At 44.9% G+C, this 15,686-nt stretch overlaps 1 protein-coding gene across 2 annotated transcripts in view; it reads right to left on the minus strand.

The window, feature by feature from the left end:
* The window catches only part of SLC7A7 (solute carrier family 7 member 7), a 29,639-nt gene extending 14,158 nt beyond the window's left edge, over positions 1–15,481 (minus strand). Inside the window, exons 1-3 of one of the 2 annotated variants that reach the window (XM_066603946.1) lie at positions 15,398–15,481; positions 7,218–7,761; positions 301–426 (exon numbers count right to left, since the gene is read on the minus strand). In XM_066603946.1, the coding sequence (XP_066460043.1) occupies positions 301–426; positions 7,218–7,722 (631 nt within the window). In that variant the 5' untranslated portion in view covers positions 7,723–7,761; positions 15,398–15,481. Of the gene's footprint in view, positions 1–300; positions 427–7,217; positions 7,762–13,749; positions 13,854–15,397 lie in introns of those variants that run through there. The other variant, XM_066603947.1, reaches the window with a different exon arrangement.
* Between the last annotated feature and the right edge of the window lie 205 nt (positions 15,482–15,686).

Below are 15,686 nucleotides of genomic sequence, written 5' to 3' on the forward strand. Positions count from 1 at the left end.
CAGTACCCAAACTAAACCTGGATTCATCACTGAAGACAACCCAGTTCCACTCCGTAGCAGCCCAGTTTCATCATCCATGACACCACTGCAATTGGAGGCGACTGTGGGTGGGTGTCAAAGGCAGTACATGTAATAGGCACCGTGAAACCAAATGTCTTCAAGCTGTGTGAGTTGAGTACGACTGACAAGATGGGCACATTGCACAAGCAACCAAGCTAAATATCTGCTTTATTTGCTGCATTTCTACCCAGTGGATCTGCTTGCTGCAATAACCTTGAGTCAGTTTCCCAAATAACTTACCATAACAGATTTTCACAATTCCAGCAATGATGACAGCAATGAGAGCCAGTACTTTGGCATAAGTGAAGACATCCTGGACCCGTGTGCCCCATTTCACATAGGCACAGTTCACAAACGTGAGGAGTGCTAGGCAGAGAAAAACGTGAGTTATACAGAAAAGTCTTCCAAATGGAGCAATAAAATATAAACTCTGTAAACCGTATAGCTCATTAATGGTAAGATCTGACAAATGCTATATAACGTAGTTAGCAGTAATGTTATTAGATACATGATTTTCTAAGATCCAAAAAACTCTAATCATTACCAAATATAAAGTGATTGTCTTCCAGCTCCATAGACATGACCCTGCTGCTTCTTTCATCTGATATAGAGTAGTTGCTCTAGATATTAACAAACATTGCTTTTCACTGATTTCCAGTAGTGACATCCATGGACATCTGAAGTACTCGAAGACACCACTTTACGTTCTGCAGGACAGCCACCTTATCTACTACCTGACTCATAAAAGCTCATTTGTCGGAGTTGCTTGGTTTTTAGCTCACCCAAAAACCAAGCAACTTCCAGGCCATGTAAACCAGGGCTGTGGAGTCACTAAGCCAAACCTCCAACTCCGACTCCTCAATTTTCCCAGACTCCAATTCCCGACTCCTTCATACACATGAGTGCTGGAATACCCATTGCCCAGCGCCTTCTTCCTCTGCTCTGTAAAGGCAGGGCTTTACTACTGAGCATGTGCAGACAGTGCAGCACAGTCTCATCCCAACTAAAAACCTTGAAGAAGAAGCATAAGGATACTTAGTCTAATGGACAGCAAAGGTGAAACCTGATTTTCTATTGCCGTTTACAGATCCTGGTTATTTATCAATGTTTTTAATAAATAGGGGCTTAGATGAATAGAACATATTTATTTCAAAACTTTCCTGTGAAAGGAAACCTGACACAAATTCTGCACTGAGTTAAATATACCATATTTATAAATATTTATAATATATATTTTTTTTTTGTAAGCCGGGGTCAGTGCATTTCTACCGTCTCCGACTCCACAACCCTGGAACAGGAATTACTCAATTTTTGAGCAACTGCCTGTTTATTGTGAATAGAGGTGGGCAGCCGGAGTGATCTTCAGCCTTCTCTGTCTCCATTCAAAAAACGACTGTCGCTCCTGTGTAAAAGCACAAGAGTGATAGTCGCTGGGACAACTGTGGGACGCTAATGTGCCAGACAGTCGTCCCATGTAAAGGAACCTCAAGTTGCATCAGGTGTGCTTGAGATGAAACACCTGGACTGGCTGGGATGTCGTTGACTATGACATTTGATTGCTTGTTAGTACTATATCTAGGTCAGGACAGTGGTCCAAAAATTTATGAGAAGAGACCACTGCCATGGACAGACAAGAATAAGGATGAAAAATGATAGCAAAAGCACTGAATGTTCCTAGAGTTAGAGTTGCAAGCAAGGTTCACAAGTTTAAAGTTAAAGAAACAGCTAGCTGTACTATCTGGACATGGCAGAAAGAGGAAGTTATCCCTGGCGGTCAGCAGATTCCTGAGGAGGTGGATAGTCAAAGACCTGCAGCAGTTTGGTGGCAGCAGGCACTGAGGTTTCCGAAGATGGATTCAACCAAGAATCAGGAAATCCTGGAAAACATCATGCTTTCTGTGAGGAAGCTGAAGCTTTGGCATCATTGGACATTCCAATAGGACGATGATTGCAGGCATAACTCAAAGTCAACTAGGGCTTGGTTTCCGAAAAATTCCTGGAAGATTCTTCAGTGACCATCACAGTTGCCTGACGAACTCCATAGGAAATCTTTGGTGGGATTTGAAGAAGGCGGCTGCAGCACGCAGACCCAAGACTATTAGTTAATCGGAAGCCATTGTCTATAAGGAATAAGCTAAGATTCCTCAGCAATGCTGTCAGAAGCTTCTATCTGGGTTGCAGCAGGTCATAACATCCAAATGGTTCTCTGCTAAGTAGTAAAGACGCAGGTCATGAAAGGGTTGAATAATTCTGAGACGGTAGTAGTCATTAAAAGTGGCATGTTTGTTGAATTTGGATCAACCACTTGTTATATTAGTTGTGTTGAGCTGTTTACATTGTTCAGCTGAAAGTTTGGTAAATAAACATAATTTGCAATGGGGGTTGAAAAATTTAGATTGCAACTGTAAGTGCACTAAGAGCCTGGCAGCATTTTCCCCTTTCCATACTGAGGGGCGACCATTTAACTATGTATAAATAGGTCAGGGGACAATACAGAGATCTCTCCCATGATCTGCTTATACCCAGGACTATGACTGTAGCAAGAAGGCGCCGTCTACATCTAGATCAGTGATGGCGAACCTTTTAGAGACCGAGTGCCCAAACTGCAACCTAAAACCCACTTATTTATCGCAAAGTGCCAACACGTCAGGGGGCGGGGCTTACCACAACGTATGATTTTACCCCCGTCGTTCTAAAAAGGACAGGGCTGTTTCAAAATAGACAGCGTGCAAAATTTGACTGCTTTTTGGATGCAGAAATACTGCAGAATGTCCTCAGCGGAAATTTCTGTGGAAAATTCTGCAGCATTTCTGCATCTAAAAAGCAGTCAAAATCTGCACACTGTCTATTTTGAAACAGCCCTGCCCATTTCCGCCATATGTGAACATACCTCAGCGGTAATAGTGACCCCCCCCCCCCCAGCAGTGATAATAGTGACCCCCCCCCCCCTAACAGTAATAATAGTGACACCCCCCAGTGGTCTCCGAGCAGTAATAATAGTGATGGTCCCCCAGCAGTAATAATAGTGACACCCCCTAGCGGCCCCCCAGCAGTAAAAATAGTGACACCCCCCCCCCCCTCCAGTCCCCAAGCAGTAATAATAGTTACACCCCCCCCCAGGAGTATTAGTGACGGCCCCCTAGCGGCCCCCCAGAAGTAATAATAGTGACACTGCCCAGCGGCCTCCCAGCAGTAAAAATAGTGACACCCCCCCCCCCCCCCCCCGCAGTCCCCAAGCAGTAATAATAGTTACACCCCCCCAGGAGTATTAGTGACGGCCCCCAGCAGTAATAATGCCCCCCTACAGCTGCCCCCCATCCCCCCCCTCCCTGAGACCCACATACTTACCCCCTCCTCCTCGTGGAAGCGCCGCTCCTCTTCTGCCTGATCGCTGGTGCACACTGACTCCTCCCCCTGCTCTCGCTGACCAAGTAGGAGACGATGGGGGAGGAGGATCCAGGCTGCACACTAACGTCACAGTGTGCGCTGGGATCAGTGCAGATAGAGCTACTGAGTGAATGCCGGCAGGCATTCACTAATGTGGTGAGCAGCCAATGGTGACGCGTGCCAGCAGGGAGGGCTCTGTGTGCCGCCTCTTTCACGCGTGCCATAGGTTCCCCACCACTGATCTAGAGAAAAGAAGGTTTTTACACCGACACAGAAGGGGGTTCTTTACGGTAAGAGCAGTGAAACTATGGAACTCCCTGCCTGAGGACGTGGTGATGGCAAATTTGATAAAAGCATTCAAGAGAGCCCTGGATGCCTTTCTAGAGCGATACAATATTATAATCACTAATAACTTCAGAAGGGTTGTTGATCCAGGGATTATTCTGATTGTCAGATTGGAGTCAGGAAGGAATTTTTAAATGAGGAAAATTGACTTCTACCTCATTGGGGTTTTTTGCCTTCCTCTGCAACATTGGGGGTTAATAGGCTGAACTGAATGGACATGTGTCATTTTTCGGCCTTACATACTATGTTTCTGAAATGAACATGCACACTTCAGCCAAGCCGGGTCAGTCAAATGAGTGTTCATCCGATGGCTATCTCCTATACCTGTGTCGGGGGGGGGGACATAGTTGAGATAAAACGTTGCACAGTGCTTTAGAAGAAAACATAAGCCCCCCCAAAATATCCCTGTATTTGACATTGTTTAAAACCATTAATATATACAGTAGGAACTATCTGTTTTCCTATAGCAATGCTCACCTATACAGCCTTGTTCATACAGTGAGATGTGCATATAGATATCAATATACACAACTCACTGATAGAGACAGGGCAACAGTACAAGTGGGCCGTACAACAGCCATTTACATCATGGAGCTAAATGCATGGTTATACAACTCATGGAGCCGGTCCTGCAGTCTCCTCGGAGTGCCCAGTATTTCTCCTACTATGATCATTAGTCATGCTCAGGGCCCCCTGAACTTCTCTCTTTGTAGACAGATTTGGCAGATTGTCTGACAGCAGTGAGGATGTACCGTACACGCCGGTCATGAGACCGTCCTGCTGCTGTCAGCAGAAGATCCACTGCTCCACTTCCTTGTGTACCAATTTCCACCCACATCCTGTTAGACACAGACCGGGGACTTCGGAGTTCAAAAGACAGAAATAAGGGAAGGGCAATAGACGGGAACACTGAATGAGGCAAGGACTACAGAGAAAATACGTAGAGCCTTAGATTACATAAAGTTCCTTCCCACTTCCTAACATCATCACTCAGCATATCATCCAGTTTCACTTCCATATGAGCCTGGCACATGACTATAGCACATGATATGTGTGTCAGATGCAAGAGCTTAAAGAGACACTAAAGCGAAAGACTTTCTTCTGTTCACTTGCTGTGCAGTTGAATGCAACCTGTTGTTCCCTTATCGGGTATATCAGGTTCTTTAAATCTTTCAGTAAATTTGTCATTTTTTTGATTTTCGTTTTTTTTTCTTTCCCGTTATAAAAAAATCATAACTATTTAACTTAACTTCTGCTCTATTTCGCACGCTGTCCATTCACAGGCATTGCAAAGGTGCAGTGCTTCAATACACAGCCACTGCACAGAGCTGGGAATTTGGATTAAAAAAAAAGTCACACTGCGCATGTCCGTAATATCAGAATCCCAGGCATGTGCAGTGCCAATCGCAGCTCGTACGCCATCTCTGCCGGCAGAGCGAATGGGCTGCGATGTGTACATCGCTGCAAGATGATGTTTTTTAACAGGTATACAGTAAGGCTGGGTTCACACGGTGCGGATTTGCTGCAGTTTTGCTGAGGTTTGCCATTGCATATATGCACTGCGGCAAAACCGCTGCGTTTGCAGTGCAAATGTGTTTGGCCAAAAAGCTGTTCTCACAGGGCGGAATTTTTCAGCACTGCCGCTGTGCGGAAATGCAGATGCGGCGCAGTTTTAGAATATACAGCATGTCAATTCTTTTGGATTTTCCGCAGTGCTTTTTTGCCCATAGCCTCCATGGACGCAGCAAAATCCGCACTTAAATACGCTGCAAAAGTTTAAAAAAGCGCTGCGGAAAAAAATGTTTGCAGATTTTCCAAGCTGAAAAAGCGGCCAAAATATGCAAGAAAATCCCCTAGCCAAAAAGAACCTTTAAAGCGGTTCTTCTGTGGCAAAACCGCAACAGAAAAACTGCAGCAAAACCGCAACAAATCCGCCCCGTGTGAACCTAGCCTAAGGGTAAAGCCATATGTGGCAGAATTTCTCCACCATGGTTCTTGACGCGAATCCACAGTGATTCCACTGTTAGATCTCCACGTTTCACATGTGGATTTCATCTCTATACGTTACAGATATACATACCAAATACGTAATGAAATGTATTTACAAATGATGTACCAAAGAACACTACTAGCTTACCACAATCACACGTTTATTTGTCCTTGGGTCTGAGCAGCTCAAGGAAGCTGATAAATCCAATATCCAAGGCAACATCCAGCAATGCAAAAGAATCTATTCAAAGTTCACCGCTTAATGGGAATCAAAGCAGCAGATAAGACCATTTCCAGCTACAGACATCTAACACATTGTTCACTCTCGTTGGAAACATGTAAACAGGCAATAGCTTGAAATGGTCTTATATGCAATTTAATTCCCAATAAAGCTGTGAACCTTTAAGGGGGGGTTCATACGAAGCGGAATCGCCATGGAATTTCTGTGCGGACCCTCCACAAGGGAATTCTGCAGCATTTACCCTAGCAGCAAAGTGGAGAAGAATCTGAAAATCCCATCCACAAGCTGCAGAAATAACCCACAGAAAACCCATCTGGAAATTAACTTGCGGCGTAGAATTCAAATCCGCGACATGTCAATTCTATCGCCGTTTCCACTGCAGAATTCAATGAGGGAGTGAAATTTGCACAGGAACTTGCGATGAAACCTGCTTCCAAACCTGTGGTTTGGAGGCAGGCATTCTGTGGCCGATCTACTGCGAATATTCCACTGGAAATCAGACCCGTGTGGACCCAGCCTAAGGCCTCATGTTTACGGGTGGATCTCCGCAGCAGGAGACCTGCGGAAACCATTTACTGGAGATCGCAGATGTAATGGTTTTTGCACATAGATGCACTGCGGATCATCCGTGCTGAAAAAAATCTGCAACCCCCCCTCCCATCCATTTCCCCACCTCCGTTATGGACTTTAACCTTCAAATACACAGTGCATCCACAATTGTATTTGCGGATGCGCTGCGGATCATCCCCACACATTGACTTCTATTGAGCCCGTCTACACGGAATCCGCACTGAAATGAAGTAGCTGCGATTTGTTTTCCTCACCAAACGGTCCGCAAATCAAATCCACATGCTTAAATTCAGTTTTGGATGCCAATGCTTCCCTATGGACACTTTGAATTGCGGATCTTCCACGCGGATGACCCGTGTGGATTCCGCAAATCAAATCCACCCGTGGACATTGGGCCTCATGGATTCTATTGGCGTCCTGGATGCTATCTTGGATCATTTCTTTGCAAAGTTAGGCATCTTTTTTCATATTTAATTCAGTTATAAACTGTAAAATGTTGTTTTTAAGATGGAAACACCCGAATATGTATGGCTTTGCCACATATATACAGGGAAGGCTGCCATCATATGAGCCAGGTTATTAATGACATGTAGTAAACCATAAACCAGTATTGTTTGATTCTTACCTATGCATGCTGCTGCTAGGAGTCTGTTGGCAGAGTAGGGAGACTCGCATGATGGAAAGATGGGTTGCACCATGTAGTTGGAGAAGGTAATGGCAATAACAGCTTGGCTAGTAGGCTCAATAATTAATAGAGAGGTCCACAACCTAATAAAGGCTATAAAGCCACCAAAAGCCTCCAGGATATAGGCATAGCTTGCTCCTGACTTGGTAATGGTCGTGCCTAATTCTGCATAACATAAGGCACCAAATATAGAAAACACTCCTCCAACTGCCCAGATCACTAGTGAAAGACCATAGGAAGCACTATACATCAAAACCCCCTTTGGTGACACAAAGATCCCAGAGCCGATCATATTGCCCACAATCAGGGACACCCCATTTAGTAATGAGATTTCCTTCTTGAGTTTCATGGATTCCTGGGAGCTGGACTCGGTCTGAGTTCCATTTTTGCCGTTGGAAGTTGGCTCCTCTGCCGAAGCCGGAGTGTATTTAGTGGAGGTACCCATGGTTGAATGAAAGTGTCAGCAGCACAACAGCATGTCCAGCTAGGGAAATAGGAGAGGCAGAGGGTGAGTGATACGGCTACATCAAAGTGTTATCTCTTCAGTGCTTCCCATATATTGTTTGTTTGTTATAATAAAGTAGCTTTTATTAACTTTTTTTACATAAATAACACAAAAAAAACCAAACAAAACCGGAACTAAAGGTAAACAAAAATCTGTTAGGCCAGAATCCAATTCCCTCACATATACATAAGGAGGAGTGAGATGGAAATCTGAGGATATGCACCCAGTTGGAGTTGCAGCCTCCTTGACCAGGGATAGAATTTCTCCTTTTAGAGGGTTTTGATAACCCTAATCCTTTGCATCTGGATGGACTTACCTTATCTGTTAGCACTGAGGACTTCATTAGGATTTGGATATTTGTGAAGGGAATTGTATTCTGACCTAATAGATTTTGGTGTAACTTTTGTTCCTGTTACGGGGTAAGAGAGGGGGGGGGGTGATTTGGGCTAGAAATTTGTTTTCTTTTGTGCTTTTTATGTGGAAAAAAAGTGAATAAAAACTACTTGACATATATATAGGCTTTTCCATGGCTATAAGCCAATTGACTCACCCGTGCAGAATGGCTATAGATTGTTACGTGTGATCACACCTTTAGGCTTTATTCCCAGGAGTACATATGCGCCACGTTTTCACGCCCCGGCGCATATAGGGTATCCATGTGAAGCATTGATTTCCAAGGCAGCTGTTCAGACGGGTGAATATACGTCATGTAAATACACCGGCAGCGCAAAAAAAAAAGACCGTATATGCGGCCGGCACATATATGCACAGCCAAAACATAATTCTGGAACTATGTTTTGGCCAATATACGCCGGCGGGTCCTATAGACTCCTATGGGAGTAAAGGAAGAGAAGGGAAGGGGAGGCATTTTTGCAGCGTCCAACGCTGTGAAAAGCTTACAGGTGCTTCTATATAGACACTGTAAGGCATCCTGAGGATTTTGGCAGAATGAGGGTTTTTCGGGGTGCGGCGTATTTTTTTGCTAAAAATGACGTTCGCGGTCGTGTGAATGGATGAGAAAGCGCTGTTCGTGATCGCGGAAAAAAGCCCGTTCAGGCACTTATACCGAGTAGGTGTGAAAACAGAAAAACGCTGTCGCCGTATAGGCACTCGTGGGAAAGAGCCCTTAATTGGGGAGAGCAGTCAGGTGGTATACACTGAGGGAGTTGGTACTTCTGCTCGATTCACGTTGTTATTTGTAATTCAGCAGGATCTAGGCTACTAACAATATCATGTGTTCAAGTTCTAAAATAAACATATTTTTATAAAAAAGCAATGTGTTGGTTTTTCAAGTTGCAGAATTCAAGTATCATTAAAAGTATATCAACACAGGGTGGAAACGCTGCAGAATATCAGCTGCAAAGAATTCTGCATATAAAGCTGAGTCAAAATCTACCTCTATGGTGCGGATTTCGACCAGGAATGAGCTGCATATCCGCAGCTGTTTTTAGTAGCTACATCGCTCCCCCTCTCCGCTATACATGGCGCTGTCATATAATCCCGACATATACCCCCCGGCAGCCTTTAGTGAGCAGCAAGCTGCTGATCAGGTGATTCTACTTCCGCATCACCTGACCAGTCGCTCAGCGCTGACTTGAGGCTGCCAAGGGGTCTGTGCTAGGGTGCAGTGACAGCACTATGTATTCCAAGGTGAGGGGGAGCAATGGAGTTACTAAAATCGGCCATTCACACAATCCTATGGTGCGGATTTTGACGTATGTTTTTGTGCATAATTGCTGTGGAATTTCCGCAGTGTTTCCACCCCATGTGAACATGCCTTAAAGGGGTTTTCCCGTTGCATAAAATTACTTCATAAGCACTCTATCCTTCCGAGTGCTGCTGAACAGGACATGTGACTGCAGCAGCCAATCACTGGCTATAGAAGGTCACTGCTGTGGACAGTGATTGGCTGCAGTGATCACATGTCCTTGTCAGCAGCAACCAGGAAGGACAAAGCAATTTTAAGTCCTGGGAAAACCCCTATACAGAAGCCAGGAACCAAGATGGCATCCATGGCTGTGTAGGGGCCGGCGTTTGTAACTGCAGGCACGGCTTTCATTGAAATCAATGAGAGCCATGTCTGCAGATACAAGCACCGGCCACTACACAGAGGTCAGCGAAGGCTTCCGTTTCCGCGTGTTACTGCGTGCTGACAGCATGCGCCTGCTCAGCTGATTGGTCAGAGTCCTGAGCGGCGGACACGAGCCGATCAGCTATTGATGACCTACCCTGATGATAGGTCATCAATAGTATTTCACTGGAAAACCCCTTTAAGTCGTGTCTTTTGATGTGAATTGCTGCATAATTCCGCACGTGTGGAAGCACTCTTAAAGGGAATGTATTCCATATTTTTTTCTACTGAAACATATTTCATTTTTCTGTTTTTAGTCTCCAATTGTAGATTTTTAATTTTACTGCTTATGCATCACTATGGGGGTTGCGATTCTGCTTAGAGATATGCTTTGAGGGTTCACCCAAAGGACAAAAAGGGACTCATTGACTTCAATGGAAGACTGTTCTAGGTCTGTTCTGTGACCTCTGCAGAGGTCATTGAGCAGGGAGGGGGAGTAGATAAACTGTAATCATCACCTATTGTGAATGCTGAATCTTGGGTTATCTATATAGATGTGTTTACCCCTCATTGTAATCCTGCTTGTGATGATAATGAGATGACTGTGTGAAATTCTCTCTACAGGACAGGAAGTCTTAAGACCCATTTACTGGGGATGATTATCATCCAGAGTTGTTCAAACTCCCATGGGAATTTGAACGATAGTCGTCCTGTTTAAATGCCTGCAGCAACTTAACGAATAGATGAGAGTCGTTCAGTTTCAGCATGTAAAAAAATAGAACAACGAGCCGTTCAACATAAATAGCAGCAGTTCAGTGCTGAACTACTGCTTACAGTGAATGAAGGCAGGTGGGAGGAGAGCGCTCCCCGGCCCGCTCCGCCTCCATGCTGGCCACGCTCTGAGCGATGCTAGTGATACTTGGTCCTGTGTAACAGCACAGGAGCGAGCACCACTGCAACATGCTGTCGGGCATTGTTTGCCTGACAGCTCATCCCGTGTAAATGGGGCTTTAGACTATTTAGAGACGAATGGCTCTTTTACACGGGACGACAGTCGGATAAAGAACTGCACAAGTGCAGACGTCACCGCTAAGGTCATCAGCACTTGTGCAGAGTGTTTAGACAGACTTCGCTGGGCTCTCGCTAGCTTCTCGCTCTGCGCTGAGCGGGGAGCGTTTACACGGAACGACAAGCCCGCGATCCAATGATAGTTTTTATGCTAACTGAGGGTGCATTCACACGAGCATAGGCGTATTTACGTTCGCACGTGCGCAGCGTATAATCGCCAGAAAGAACGTTTTTCGGCGATCATGACCAGAGCTAGAAAGCGTATTATCGTTTGTTCCTACTTTGCAAACTATCTTTTCGGCCATTGAATATGCGTTGGCGCGTATTTCGGTCGCGTATGTTCCGTGTTTTTTTCGGGTTGCAGTTTTTACACGCTGTAAAATCGCCCGTGCGAACGAATACATTCGAAACCAACGCCTCAGATGGTCACGTATATACGATTGGGCGCAAAAACGCGCCGTTTATGCACTTGTGTGAACGCACCCTGAAAGTCAGGTATAACAACAAATGTCAGGTATAACGACTTGCAAACGAATAGTGAGTGATTTTTTGATTAGCACTGCGCGATTAACATTCAGATTTGTTTGCTTGAACGAGTTTTGAGCGATATTAATCGTTACGTGTAAATGGCCCATAGGGATGGCTTTTCACAAGAGGGCTATCATACAAATAAGCACTCAAAACACTGAAAGAGGCCTTATAGCTAATCTGTTTAGTCCTTACTTGATAAAAGAAGCCTAAACAAGCAGCTTCACCTTCAATAAGTAAATGGCATTGTAGCGAGCGGTCGTCAGTGCCCGGCAGATGAGAACAATGTATTTCCTGCTAAGTACTTCCAGAGTTATAAACAAGCCGTCTACCCAGAGCGGTGACCCTGGCACTTCCCCTGGTACTAATCAAGGCTGATTACTGATTGCACTGTAATTCTATGTGGGCCGCGGACACATTCCTCAATACAATAAAATGCCTATTAATGATTGTATAAATGCTAGTTAATCCCCAATGAGTCACATACAGCGGGGTTTACACCCCCAGATTCTCGCCCCAATCACCCCGATACTTTGAGTGCCCATTGCATTTCATCAGATAAAAAAGCAACAAAAATTACAATATCCACATTTCAATTTTAACATCATCAAAACCTCTAATAGCCCATAATGGAGAGCTCTGATCCAATCAGATTACAGCTATGACGGGATCCCATAGATCCAGCGGTAATTGCACTTTACACCATTTTATTCTTCTACACATCTCCTTATATCTAATCTGTCCGTTATAGATCCTAGTCTGGATGGAACCTGTAATGGAACATTGCTGCACACAAGGCATCAGCTACATATATAATAAGCTTATTGTATAGCAATGTCCACTGTGAACACATAAGAGTGGTGTGTATGTAGTATGGGGGTACAGGATGATGATGGGGGTTATGGGATAGGTCTAGTCATTGTGAGGAGATATGGGGGTTGTGGGGATACTGACTGTGCGTTGTGGTTTAAGAGGGTCATTACAAGAGTGTAGGGGGGTAGCGGTTATGTGGTAATGTTGGGGTGCCACTGACAGCGAGGCAGGGGAATAGCTCTCATGATGACAAGGATGTGGGGGGACTGTGGGTACATTAGTGGGTGTGTATGAGGGGTACATTAGTTGGTGTATATATGGGTTATATTAGTGGGTGTACATGAGGGGTACATTAGTGGATGTACATAAGGGGTACATTAGTGGGTGTGTATGAGGGGTACATTAGTGGGTGTACATGAGTACATTAGTGGGTTATATGAGGGGTACATTAGTGGATGTATACGAGGGGTACATTAGTGGGTGTATATGAGTACATTAGTGGGTTATATGAGGGGTACATTAGTGGGTGTATATGAGGGGTACATTAGTGGATGTATACGAGGGGTACATTAGTGGGTGTATATAAGTACATTAGTGGGTTATATGAGGGGTACATTAGTGGATGTATACATGTGGGGTACATTAGTGGGTGTGTATGAGGAGTACATTAGTGGGTGTATATGAGGGGTACATTAGTGAGTGTATATGAGGGGTACATTAGTGGGTGTATACGAGGGGTACATTAGTGGGTGTATATGAGGGGTACATTAGTGGGTTATATGAGGGGTACATTAGTGGATGTATACATGTGGGGTACATTAGTGGGTGTATATGAGGGGTACATTAGTGAGTGTATATGAGGGGTACATTAGTGGGTGTATATGAGGGGTACATTAGTGGGTGTATACGAGGGGTACATTAGTGGGTGTATATGAGGGGTACATTAGTGGGTTATATGAGGGGTACATTAGTGGATGTATACATGTGGGGTACATTAGTGGGTGTATATGAGGGGTACATTAGTGGGTGTATACGAGGGGTACATTAGTGGGTGTATACGAGGGGTACATTAGTGGGTGTATACGAGGGGTACATTAGTGGGTGTATATGAGGGGTACATTAGTGGGTTATATGAGGGGTACATTAGTGGATGTATACATGTGGGGTACATTAGTGGGTGTATATGAGGGGTACATTAGTGAGTGTATATGAGGGGTACATTAGTGGGTTATATGAGGGGTACATTATTAGTAGGTGTATATATGAGGGGTACATTAGTGGGTGTGTATGAGGAGTACATTAGTGGGTGTATATGAGGGGTACATTAGTGAGTGTATATGAGGGGTACATTAGTGGGTGTATATATGAGGGGTACATAAGTGGATGTAAATGAGGGGTACATGCCCCGTGTGTGGAGCTGCAGGGTGACAGGTCAGTGGGCTATGCCTGGTCCTGAGGGGATGGTGGGGTGTGGGGGTCGCACTCACAGCTCCTGGATGCCTTCTGCTGCCGCCGGCCGCCCTGGCTGAAGAGGCTGAGGAGAGGAGGGCAGCCCGTACAGCAGCCTGCAGGGAGGAGGAGGGCAAGGTACAGAAACAACAGGATTTCGAAAGAAGACAAGATCACTCAGCGGATTCTCAGAGTTGTGGAGAAAGCATTTCTTATCAGTGGGGGAGGGGGACGGGGAGAAAGTGCCGGCGACCCCCGGGGCCACCCTCCCACATAGCCTGTATATGGACCGACGGGGAAAGCCTCTTATCCCACGAGAACATGCTATAGTGCCGGCAAATCTCCCTGGGAATGCGGTAACGTCAGGTGCCTCCAAGATGTATATGGGGACGGCGGCCATATAGACACGTGTGATACCCCTACACACGGGGCGGCGAGGAGGCAGGGGGGTCGGCAATGTGAGGGACCCGGCAATCAGCAATAGCCAATGTACAGAAGAAATTCCATAGGATACAAAGTATATGTGCCAAAAGTCACTAGTATTCTCCTCCCGGCCATCACCCTATGGAAGCGCACTACACCAACAGGCAGCGCTTAGAGAAGTGTCAGAATAGCTTCCAGTATCATCCACAGGCACAATGTTATAGTCCAGCTGTCAGTTGTTATATATTATCAGTTGTGTATATTGTCAGTTATATATTGTCAGTTATTATATATTGTCTGTTGTTGTATATTGCCAAATACCACAATCAGTTTCTTCTGCTAGAAATGCTGATAACAGGGGAAAAACTTGACAAATGTGGATAAGCTATATACATAAGACAGCAGCTATCACCCCATAACACACATAAGACAGCAGCTATCACCCCATAACACACATAAGACGGCAGCTATCACCCCATAACACACATAAGACAGCAGCTATCACCCCATAACACACATAAGACGGCAGCTATCACCCCATAACACACATAAGACAGCAGCTATCACCCCATAACACACATAAGACAGCAGCTATCACCCCATAACACACATAAGACAGCAGCTATCACCCCATAATACACATAAGACGGCAGCTATCACCCCATGATACACATAAGACAGCAGCTATCACCCCATAACACACATAAGACAGCAGCTATCACCCCATAATACACATAAGACAGCAGCTATCACCCCATAACACACAAGACGGCAGCTATCACCCCATAACACACATAAGACGGCAGCTATCACCCCATAATACACATAAGACAGCAGCTATCACCTCCAATCTGCCCACGAAAATGCTTAGACTCCAGCCAATGTGCGTGGTCATTTCTCTGGGGAGGTAAGTAGATGTCTGTGACTCTGCATAACTTTGGTTAGACATTATCCACAAAAGTTAACAATGGCTAAAAGCCCCTGACCCCGAAATGCCCTAAGGAGTCTGCTAGCCCCCATACACATAGATAACTGGTGTACTAGTCAGAAATGACAGGGTGTGCTGACCACTCTAACATGTATGGGTTACTTTAGTGCGCCTTTAATGTGCAAACTGAGAATAAAGGAAGGTTCATAGTCCAAAGAGCTTACAATCTAATTAAAGCCAGTAGAGACAATATAAAAATAAACTACCGTAAACTGCATATGAAAGCACCCAGGACAGCACTTATATGGCACACTACATACAAGCGCTTTCCCTACCTGTTTTCAGCTTCTACATTCCTCCTTGTATGGGAGCTGTGGGCGGTCCTCAGCTTTATATACCCTAGTAAGAAAAACAAGAAGTTTCTGTACATAAGAGGATGTAACAAAACAGAATGGGAGCTCTGCCGGGTAGAAAGCCATTGCTTGTGGGATGGCCCATGAATTAGTAATGATTTGCTGAGTAAACAGGGCTGTCCTAGCAACCAAAAGAACACAGATCGGAGCTTTAAATTGCTGGCATTGACTAAACCTCCTGTTTTATCCTACATTAGTAAAAACATTCTAT

Source organism: Eleutherodactylus coqui, chromosome 5 (assembly GCF_035609145.1).
Source record: "Eleutherodactylus coqui strain aEleCoq1 chromosome 5, aEleCoq1.hap1, whole genome shotgun sequence".
Classification (NCBI taxonomy): Eukaryota; Metazoa; Chordata; class Amphibia; order Anura; family Eleutherodactylidae; genus Eleutherodactylus; species Eleutherodactylus coqui.